This window comes from Protomyctophum bolini (genome assembly GCF_963924005.1).
Source record: "Protomyctophum bolini genome assembly, chromosome: 13".
Lineage (NCBI taxonomy): Eukaryota > Metazoa > Chordata > Actinopteri > Myctophiformes > Myctophidae > Protomyctophum > Protomyctophum bolini.
This window is the reverse complement of record NC_137874.1, coordinates 15,879,127-15,891,132: the sequence shown is the minus strand read 5'-3', so window position 1 is coordinate 15,891,132 and position 12,006 is coordinate 15,879,127. Positions and strand designations below refer to the sequence as shown.

Genomic DNA, 12,006 nt, shown 5'->3' with positions numbered 1-12,006 from the left:
GCAAGCAGTTTTGATGGAATGTATTTTCAGTTTATTTAGGCTAAATGTACATTCACATCATGATTCATGGACTACTCTGAATGTTGATGTCACAGGGGTAGGCAGCCTACCCATGTGCGTTGCCCTGTGGCTGTGGCGCAAGGGTCAGACTATAATGTAAGGCCAGATTTGAGATCCAGAAAACAAGAAGTGCCCTGGTGTATTGTAGATTTGCTCCAATTCACCAGCTTTTCTGCCAGGGTCCATTTAGCTACTGGACAAAATATAGAAATAATATAGCAGCTGCTGAACCGGCAGTATCATGATGCATTGCATGAACAGCCAGAGGCAAGTGGTGCCAATCAAATGCAGGTATGAATTCATAATGGAAATTTTAAAGCATGACACTACATAGGTTAAGTATAGGTATATGTTTCAAATGGTTGTGATCTTGAACTGATTCATGCAACATCATGAGCCCTATATTAAAGGCGGAAGAGTCTTAACTTGTGCCCTGGGGTTGCAGAATATAGATGCATGCATAAATGTGCAACCAAGGTCGTTACAGAATATAATGAATGAATTGCATTTTTATAGCGCCTTTCCAAGTGCTCAAAGTGCTTTACAATGGTTCATTCATTCATACATTGGGTGATGGAGCGGCGAACAGTCAACCCTCACCATATAATAGTTGTCCACTCAAACAGTCATGCCGCCCTTAAATGGTCATATCATATTCTATGTGCAGTCATGTTACTCTATAGAAACGACATCGAACCAGCAAAAAAGAGAATAGTGTAGTGGAAATAGGCCTAAAGAACAGCTGTTCCCAATGACCCTAATGACAGCAACAGGGGCCTGTGATAAGACCCCCTGCTGTGACGTTAAACAGAACATGATTTGCCCACAGTGTGGCCCCTCAAAAAATGCACAGGCTTATAACGTGTGTGTGTGTGTGTGTGTGTGTGCGTGCGTGCGTGCGTGCACAGACTTGTAATCAGACAAGAACAGATTCGAGCTTCCCAGATTGACAGACATGAGAAGAAAATCATTGGGTTAATCAAACAAAAAGGGGGTACTTGCAAGTTAATTACCACTGAACAAAATACTATACTATCCAATGTGTGGAAATTCAATCTTGTGCGTGTGTCAATTTCATTTTAATTCACCCGTGATTGGTATTAATGACACATCTGATGTATTTCAATTTCATGCACTCTACAGTAGGTATGTGACCCACATGGGTTTACAAGGCATCTTGTTGTAGCACATAATTGGATATAACACATAATCATATAACAAAATACATACATAAATGGATGCACCTGGGACGTATCCTCAGTGATGTATCCCAAGGTCATCGGGGTTTCGGGTCTCGCAACATCATACCCCTCACTCAGGTGACCCAGCCGGGAGTGATCAAGTCCCGACTTACGTCCCAGTAGCTACCCTCGATAAGTCCCATTAGGGAAAAACCAGGGCCACACAATCCGTTCCTCCTGAACTACTCTGCCGGGACTGGGAGGTACCATTCTGGCACATGGAAGGACTAGGCTCTGTGGGTTGACACCTGTCCGGGCCCCTCCTACTTCTCACCAGGTCCACTCCTGCTCTCACCAGGTCAGGCCCTGTGCGTTGCACCAGACTCCCAGCACCAGGCACTTTATTCAGGAATGGTGGATTCTCAAGCCGCAATGGTTCCGCAGGCTCCACCTTGCCCTTGGTGGTGCCGCAGGCTCCGCTTGAGGCTTGCATGGCCCTCCTAAAGGCCTCACCGTGGGTTTGTTGGGCTTCTTCCTCACGGAAGACACAGGCTGGGGCGCTAACCCATACTGCTCCCGGGTGCCGTCTAATTTCCGGCTCATCAATTATACAATACCGTATGCTTCCCCCCTGACTTTACACACACATGTCTCGGTGTGTGCATGTGAGCATATATAGCCAGTGCACTAAATCATTGTTTCCCAACCTATTTATACTGAAGTACCACCTCAGAAAATATTTGGCTCCCCAAGTACCTCCATAATAACTGATGGTAAAATACAGGAGCTAAGTCAATATTGCTGCTGCTCTGACAAACTCTGTCTAATCACTAATCAGTACAACTGATAATATTTCTAATGTGATTAATTTGTTCTTAAATTTTCTATTAACGGCTAAGTGTGCTGCAGTATGCTCCTTTCAGCACGGCTGGATAGCCTATTTCAACCAATTGCTTGGTAGTTACCTGTAGTAATTTAAATTCCACTTTTGTCTTGTTCTCCTTTTCTGGGTGACAAGTACCAGTGGTACTAGTACCAGTGGTTGGGAACCTCTGCACTAAATGACTGGGTAAACGATTGTTGAATATTTTTCATAGTCTTCTACATAATACCACAACATTTGAGAGACGAACTATTTTATTGATTTATCACTAAGGGGGATCCTTATTGCCTAGTACCACTACCAAATAACATGAACTGTAGGCTACAGACCTGTCTAAATCATGAAAGTTGCATGCAGATGGCAGTATTGAGCTGTAGGTGATTTGTATGAAGTATTCAATGTATCCAAATTAGTTTTTTTATTTCGGGGCGTGGCCCGGTGTGGCCAAATCTGCCATTGTTGTGAAGAAGACAAGATCTGAGTGAGCGGAAAGGTGGCACAGCTGTGAGAATGTGTTTGTATAAGGAAAGGATTCCAAGGGGATCTACCTAGTTCAGGATCATCTCCTTGATATGTATTTTATAGCCACATGACCAATTCTGAAAATAGAGGTCCCTGTTGCTGCCATAAGCCCTCTGTTGGCAAGGGACGGACATGTCAAGGGAGATGCATGCTGGGACATAAGCCCATATTTTCCATTCTGAAAATACTTATTGCCCCTCTTGGATGTGTGTGTGTGTGTGTGGGTTTTTTTTAAGATTTATTTTTAAGTTATTATTATTTAACTTAGCCATAACCATATAAGGAGTCCCCAAAGCAGCTATACGTCCAAATATGGAGTGTGTTGCATCAATCACAAACAAATCACTCAGCTCCATATATGGGCACAAAGGTGGGACACACACACAGACAGACATGATCTGCTAGGTCTCATAGTAAGTGCTCACTGCGTTCGCAATAAATGATTTGATCGGCCCAAAACATTGTGTTCATTGTCATGATTTGTCACGATCCGAGTTGGCTTTGTCTGCGGTGTAACCGTCTTTAAATAAATACTTTAAGAAAAGCTTATGGGAAAAATGCATTACGATTCATTTCCTGGGCCACTCGTCGTTCTGAAAGGGGGAGGGACTGCGACGCTCTATAGAGCGTCGCAGTCCCGCCCCCTACCAGGGCCCAGGAAATGATTCTCCGTTCATTTTCCTCATAGACATTTCAAAAAGTATTTATTTAAAGACGTTTACGCCGCGGACAAAGCCAACTCTTGTCCTGAAGAGGGCCGAACAAATAATTAGAAAGAAGAAAAAAAAGGGTACAACACATTTTTTGTTGTTTTTCTTCTTTGTAATTATTTGTTTGGTCCAAAATATTGTGTTTGTTGTCATGAGTTGTCACGACTCAAGTTGGCTTTGTCCGCGGCGTAACCGTCTTTAAATAAATACCTTTTGAAATGTCTATGGGAAAAATGCATTGGGAATCATTTCCTGGGCCTGGCGTCGTCATGAAAGGGGGCGCGACTGCGACACTCTATAGGCATAAAAGCAACACAGACAGACGTGGCTGATTCAAGCGATTTGCACATATGGGCATGCCCATATATAGATGTACTGATTCCACATATGGGCATGCCCATATATAGATGTACTGATTCCACATATGGGCATAAAAGGACTGCGAGTCCAACGCTAACAAGACATTTTTCAGAGCAGTGAGAGAGACAGATTCCAGTCTAATTCTAATCCGCAAACATGTCAGGAGACGAGATGACTTTCGACCCCAACATGACCAAGAAAAAGAAGAAGAAGAAGCCCTTCATTCTGGATGAGGAAGGAGGAGAGGTGGTAGGAGGAGAGTCCAAGGAGATGGAGGCGAAGGAGGTGGAACCAGAGGGAGAAGACAAGGAGCTGGATCTAGATGAGGATGAAGGAAAGAAGAAAGAACAATCTGACGATCTGGATGACCTGAACTTCTTCAACCAGAAGAAAAAAAAGAAGAAACCGAAGAAATTGGTTGATAATGAATTTGAGGGAATTAAGGAGCTGAAGATTGATGGTGAGCAGATAGAGGCTATAGAGGAGGACCACCTTGATCTCCTGCTTCCAGCCAAGAAGAATCCCCAAAAGGTGGACCTCGAGGAGGGAGAGTTGGAGGGAGAGTTGCTGGAAAAGGATGACCCTCTTGAGGATGACGAGGGGGAAAACAATGATGGTATCTCATTTAGCTCCCCCACGGGACCAGCCTGGGCTGGTTCAGAGAGAGACTACTCGTATGAAGAGCTGCTCAACCGAGTCTTCAACATCATGAAGGAGAAGAACCCAGACATGGTGGCTGGAGAGAAGAGGAAGTTTGTGATGAAACCACCTCAGGTGGTGCGAGTGGGAACCAAGAAAACGTCCTTTGTAAACTTCACAGACATCTGCAAACTGTTGCATCGTCAGCCAAAGCATCTCCTGGCTTTCCTCTTGGCTGAGTTGGGTACAAGTGGTTCCATTGATGGAAATAACCAGCTTGTGATTAAAGGCAGATTTCAGCAGAACCAGATAGAAAATATATTGAGAAGATATATCAAGGAATATGTGACGTGTCACACTTGCCGCTCTCCAGACACCATCCTCCAAAAGGACACTCGTCTCTACTTCCTACAATGTGAGAGCTGCCACTCCCGCTGCTCGGTCGCTAGCATCAAGACTGGATTCCAGGCTGTCACGGGCAAGAGGGCACAGCTCCGTGCCAAAGACAACTAAGAGGTCACCAACCTGGGGCTGCCCTCCCTCTCTGGCTCCCCATCCCTCTGCTTGGGGAGGATGACTAGACGCCCCGTTGTGATTTAAAACTGGACTTTCTGTATTGGACAGGTGGAATTTTGGCTTTTGATAGGCTATGATTCAGCCCAACCATGCAAAGGAGTTGTGAGAGAGGCTAAAGTTGAGTGGTTTGTACAATATAATATGGGTTAGGGGTGTTCACAGGCATGGCCACATATGATGCCAGCTCTCTCCCAGTCACCTTTTTTCCCATTTGCTTTTTGATCCTTGATTCCTTTATTTACCCCCCCCCCCCCTCCTGTTATGCAAGCACCACATATTGATCCAGTTGGATGTGTTTTGATATAAGTTTTCTGTCATCCCAACAAATAAATGCAATTGCAATTTGAAAATGCCTGGGATTTGAATTGGTTAAAATAACAACCACTGCAGATGTGCTATATTTATATTGTATGCTATACCATATAGATTGGTTATAATTATATTTTGTTCATCAAAATAATTTGTGGATTTTAGCTTTAAAAACGTCTCCTCTTGCTAGGTGAACTACAACCAGAGAGCTAATTTGCTCCACTAAAATTGTCGCACAGCTACGGCTCGCTCCAGTCTAGGAAAAAGATAATAGTGAAATAATGACATAACTAGAAATGCACCCTGTCGAGCTGCCAACTTTCGCTTTGCACACAAGTTGGCCATGAATGGCCTACTTAATTGTGCGCAACCTACTTCTGACTGACGGTGTTGTCCCTCGGCCAATCAGGGACCACCGTTCTTACCCCATCATACATACTTACATACATACATGCATACATACATAACCAGCCGATCAGGTCCCAGCCAATGACCAAACGTATCTTAGTTACGTCATCTGCCTATCCCTGATTGGCCGAGCGATGCCACCGACATACACAGCCGATTTGCAGTACTTGCATGCTCTGCTCGCAGAAGTAACTAGAACTGCACTCTGCCGAGTGCATACTTGCTTGTTGCACACTAGTAGGCCATAAATGGCCTACTAGTGCGCAAGCAGAGCGCGCAAGTACTTTCGACCGCTGGAAAGTATCACATCTCAGTATCTTTTTTTTCAATTTTTAATGAATGTTTTAATGGTAATTGAGTTATCTTCCGTATATTTGGATTTTCTAGAGGTGATTCTCGTAATCGTATCATTTCTCTTTCTACATTCTTATCTACTTTGATCTTTTTAGGACTAAAATCAAGTATATATAGATCTCTTATCCTTTTCACTCGACTGAATGCTACATAGGCTTGTTAGAACTGGGACCAGAGTACACGGGGTGTATATGTATGACTAGCTCTCAGTGATGACGTAAGAGATATGGTCATCTGTGTAGTCTGGTCCCAGCAGACCAGGCACAGATTTACAAATTACAAATCACATTACAACTACATACAGAGTATGTAGTTGTAATTTGATTAGCAGTATACTGTGGTTACTTGGTTCCAAAAAGTGAAGCCAAGTTTTTTTCAACCGTAGGTTTGTGCCTGGTTTGCTGGGACCAGTTACAACATTACGTCATCGTTGTGAACTGGGACCAGAGTACATGGTGTGTATATGACGTAATGTTGTAACTGGTCCCAGCAAACCAGGCACAGACTGTATATAGTTGTTCTAGTTACAACTACATACAGAGTATGTAGTTGTAATTTGATTAGCAGTATACTGTGGTTACTTGGTTCCAAAAAGTGAAGCCAAGTTTTTTTTCAACCGTAGGTTTGTGCCTGGTTTGCTGGGACCAGTTACAACATTACGTCATCGTTGTGAACTGGGACCAGAGTACATGGTGTGTATATGACGTAATGTTGTAACTTGTAACTAGTCCCAGCAAACCAGGCACAGACTGTATATAGTTGTTCTAGTTACAACTACATACAGAGTATGTAGTTGTAATTTGATTAGCAGTATACTGTGGTTACTTGGTTCCAAAAAGTGAAGACAAGTTTTCTTCAACGGTAAATCTGTGCCTGGTTTGCTGGGACTAGTTACAACATTACGTCATCCTTGAGAGAGTACATGGTGTGTATATGACGTAATGTTGTAACTTGTAACTTGTAACTAGTCCCAGCAAACCAGGCACAGACTGTATGTAGTTGTTCTAGTTACAACTACATACAGATTATGTAGTTGTAATTTGATTAGCAGTATACTGTGGTTACTTGGTTCCAAAAAGTGAAGACAAGTTTTCTTCAACGGTAAATCTGTGCCTGGTTTGCTGGGACTAGTTACAACATTACGTCATCCTTGAGAGAGTACATGGTGTGTATATGACGTAATGTTGTAACTTGTAACTTGTAACTAGTCCCAGCAAACCAGGCACAGACTGTATGTAGTTGTTCTAGTTACAACTACATACAGAGTATGTAGTTGTAATTTGATTAGCAGTATACTGTGGTTACTTGGTTCCAAAAAGTGAAGACAAGTTTTCTTCAACGGTAAATCTGTGCCTGGTTTGCTGGGACTAGTTACAACATTACGTCATCCTTGAGAGAGTACATGGTGTGTATATGACGTAATGTTGTAACTTGTAACTTGTAACTTGTAACATTACGTCATATACACACCATGTACTCTCTCAAGGATGACGTAATGTTGTAACTAGTCCCAGCAAACCAGGCACAGATTTACCGTTGAAGAAAACTTGTCTTCACTTCGAAGAGACCAAGCGAAACGATTACTTGCGCGCTCTGCTTGCGCAAGTAATAAGTCCATTTGGTAGTCCCGTTATTATTACTTGCGTGAGCAGAGTGCAAGTACTGTTTTCGGCTGCGTATGTCGGTGGCCAATTAGCGATTGTGATTTTTTCTTTTTTTAACTATAGTGTCACAGAAAAGTCTCCTGTGGACAAATGGTGAAAACTAGTGTGCTAACACACTGTAAACGATGCATCTACAATTTGTACAACTGTGCAATGAGCAATGCAATTGTTATGTCCATATCAAATACATAAACATAAACATAAAACATAAAGAGAGTTGATAAGTTGCACGCTCTACTCGCGCACAAGTAGACCATTCATGGCCGACTTGTGTACATAGCGCAAGTTTTCAGCTCGACAGAGTGCATTTCTAGTTTGCTGCTGTTTTTGCAGTTCCCAACACTACAATACTTGACCATAGTATTGTTGTAGTACGAGGACATTAAATGTAACAACACGTAGGTTCCGTAATGCAACTCCAATGATCTTTGGTCCCTAAACAACATGCTGTACCTCTAGAAAATAATACAGGTATATTTGGAATTCCTTTTGAAAGAACACTTTTATCATGGGATCCCTTTTGAAAGAACACTTTTATCACGGGATCACTTTTGAATTATCACTTTTATCATGGGATCACTTTTGAATGGTCACTTTTATTGATGGAATGGATCACTTTTGGTCCCCAGCCTATACTCATACTGTAGGGCAGGCCAAACAGGAGAGGAAACTAAGGGAAATACCAGAGTCTAAGTGGTATCGACTTTAAATAAATAAGTTCTGTCTCTTGCTGACTGTTAATTAGGATAATTAGGATTTAGAGCAGTGTACATAGAATAGAATACAGGGTGAACGAAACCTTTGTTTACAAGTTTACACAAAGTTAGATTTATTCAGTAAAATGCAGTATAGATCACCTAGACTTTTGTGGATTTTACCAATCCAATCCCATTTTAAAACTTGCGGATTTTACCAATCCCATTTTAAAACAACAATATATATTACACAAATCAGTAATTTCTGTACAAAACACTGCTTTCTAGAAATTAGGGGGCTACTCCTGTGTAAGGAGTAGCCCCTGCCTCATATTGATTCAGGGTAATGTGTTAGAATCATTATGGTCTTATAGTTGTTGTTTTGCCTGGGAGCCTACACTGTCGGATTTGTTTAAACATAGCCTCCTGTAGAGATCACAACATTCTACAGTATATTCTGTTTTAATGAATTGTATATGTAGCATAAAATAGCCTATACTTCATTGCATTCCATAAAGAGATTAAACATGGGATACACGACCACAAGACGAGGTGTGCTGTTATTGAAATGATGCATTTTTCCTCTGCAGTCATCGACTGTGCATCATTTGTTTGAAAAGTACACAGCACAACTTTATCCTGCTTACACCATGGGCACTTGCCAACACTTCAACAATATAAGTAGTGTTTATTTGTAATTTGGGACAACGCTCTGAATAGAAACTATGTGAGCACTATAGCATCTTCAACCAAGAAATGAGTTTGCTTGCCTTGGCATAAGGATAAGACAAGTTATCTCTAATGTTAGCATGGGGTTTTGTTTTTGGTAAGTGTGAAATATGTGTTGTTTGCTCAGTAAAAAAGGGTCTCCTCATCTCTCCAGCTCTTTAGTAAACAGAATATAAATCTTTAGTTCAGGATACCAATTTCATGCAATAAGGAAAGAACAAGTTAAATTGAAAAAAAAAACGAAAAACTGTTGACCGAATGTAAACAGAATTTGCACAACACTGATGACAGTCAAATAAGTTTATGAAGCCATCTATGGAAAAGTTTAATCTGCAACACAATATGTAGTGGGAGTCCCTACTTAATCTTTCATCTCAGCTAAAACAAAAGACAGAGAAAAACTAGTTTGAACATTGCTATTAGTGAGTCTTTGTGCTGCACTAAAGCAGGAGCAAGACGAGAGGTCACAGGTTCACCAAAATCAGTAGAGCCCACCCTGCGATCTGCCAATTAGATTATAAATTAGCTCCTGCAGGCAAAGTTGACATTTGGGCCTGGTGGTGGTGCTAAAACATTGATCATTAAATCACTCAATAGTTTAGAGTTCATCCTCCAGGGGGAATGAATGTGCTGAGAAGGTTTCATGGTAAACCGCTGACTAGAATTTGAGATAACAACGTAGGTAAGTGGAAGTTTAGGTAATTAAGAAAGACAGCATAGTGCAGTGGTTCTCAACCTTTTCAGGCCGGGACCCGCCACCCTGACATGCAATTATAGGAGTTAAGGCAGTTTAGTTTAACTGCATATTGTGATAATTCCCAATCTACAAGCTCACAATGCTCGCAACATGAGGCGTTGTGAATTTGTAGATCAGCTATTTTCACAATTTTGGCCTATATTATTTGTGAATTTGGCCAATGTTTGACAAGTTTTTATAGTACTAGTCCTTACCCTTTCTGAATATATGAACAGTAAATGATGTTCAGTGTGGGTAATGCGATCACATTACTGATAGGGAGGGAATTGTTTACAGATGATCTTGGGAAGTTGGGTTGGGCACAAAACCCAACCCAACCCAAAATCATTAATTCAATGATGGTTTGGTTTGGTTCCGTCGTGACGTTTTGAGAAGGCGCCGATCTGCGAGCAGCAGTCTTGCTCTGTGCTAAGGAAGTGAAGTGTACAGACAGAATGACAGACAGTGTTTGGAGAATTTAGTTTAGATAGTTTGTTGATTACTTTTGATGCGGTAATGGTATTTAAAAAATATATATATATTTCTTTTTTATGGTATTAAAAGGCTTTGCAGTGACTGGGGACCCACTCAAAATCATTTGGAGACCACCTGAGGGTGCCGAGTCCGACCCACAGGTTGAGAACCACTAGCATAGCGCAATGACCATAGTGGTTCTCAACCTTTTCTGGATCAGGGTCCACTTGAAAATCTTGAAAATGCACACAGCCCACCCATCTGACCACTCAACTTAATGACCAATGAGTCGATTGTGTTCAGTCTTGGATCAGTGAAACTAACATAGTATACTTTAAAGGAGTAGTTCACCCCAAGAAATGACTTATTTTCTATCAATTACACATCCCATGGAGCCTTGAATTAATGAAGATTGTTTTGTTTTTGTCGCATTCCTGTGCCGATAATTTGACCACCGGGTCATCATTGGTCAATTAGGAGACTCATAGGAGACTCTTTAAATCTCCTATTCCGCAGACTCTGTCATCAGATTATTGGCTTTGCTTAGGAATGCAACAAAAACCAAGACATGAATATAATTTATTTTATAACAGCATCTTTGGAGATTATTATGAATGGTTTATCATACTGTAGTATTCATTCTCAGAAATCATGGCGGCAAACAAAAGGGGATTGTTGTCTAATAGATGATTATCAATAAATTACATCCACATACTGTACTTCACCATGTGGCAACATTCCTGCGCCCTAGAATGAGTCAACTAAGACTCACAAACTCTGTTTTCTTGCCTTCGAGAAACTGCATTAAAATACAAATATGTCTTCAATGCCTTTATTCATCCGGAGAAAGCTTACTGGCCGGGCTTGATGCCCAATCCAGGGATTGGGCCTCAAAAGCTGGGGTGTGAACCTTTTTTTAATGACTAGTGCAAAGTCATAAACAAAATAATTGAGAAAATGATGCAGGGCTTTAAGATTCATGTTTTGAATTTGCGTTTCGTAATTTGAATAACTAGACCTGCATGTGCGTGCCCTTTTGTGCCCATACTGTATATATGGAGATATCTGTAGTATGCAATACCTGTTGTCATAGCACCCATTTTAACTGTCTGTCTGTGTCCCACATGGAGATCTCTGTAGCTGTCTGTCTGCCTGTGCCTCTGTCTGCCCCCCACCCCCCCACCCCTTTTCCCCTCACTGTATATGTTTCTTTTCCCTTTTTGCTTCCTTTATGATGAATTCCTGTTCTTTAACTATATAGTGCCTATTTGTACGTCTCTAAATGTTTTGATGAATTGAACATGGTGGACCCTGTTGTAAACAAGTGTATTGCTTAATTGGGTCGTCCACTCACAGTTAACAGTCTTTGTATTGAGTTTGTGCTTGAAATTTACTGTAATTCTGCAAACTGTTAAATATTTCAATCAATCAATCAATGTGTGAAGAGTGCAAACTGACTGTGAAAAGTGGACTGGTTAAGTAATCAATTGGCAGGTGTGGGGTTGCCATGGCAATCAATTGGCTGGGGCAGAGGCTGGAAATTGCACAGGTGAGGGGATTTAGGCTATATAGGCACTACACTCCCTGCGGGGGTGTGGAACGCGTGTTGAATTTGAAGTCGGTGGGGCAAACGGTTTTCGAGTTACGTGCATTACAACCGTACACACACGCAGACAGACACACACACACACACACACACAGACGTG

At 41.6% G+C, this 12,006-nt stretch overlaps 1 protein-coding gene across 1 annotated transcript; it reads left to right on the top strand.

Moving 5' to 3' along the window:
* Window positions 1-3,872: 3,872 nt before the first annotated feature.
* LOC308326791 (eukaryotic translation initiation factor 2 subunit 2-like) lies at window positions 3,873-4,903 on the top strand (the record flags this gene model as incomplete). The annotated part of the gene is made up of 1 exon (XM_080779820.1): window positions 3,873-4,903. The coding sequence occupies one exon, from the start codon at window positions 3,873-3,875 to the stop codon at window positions 4,866-4,868; it is 996 nt and encodes a 331-aa protein (XP_080635946.1). The 3' UTR covers window positions 4,869-4,903.
* Window positions 4,904-12,006: the final 7,103 nt, after the last annotated feature.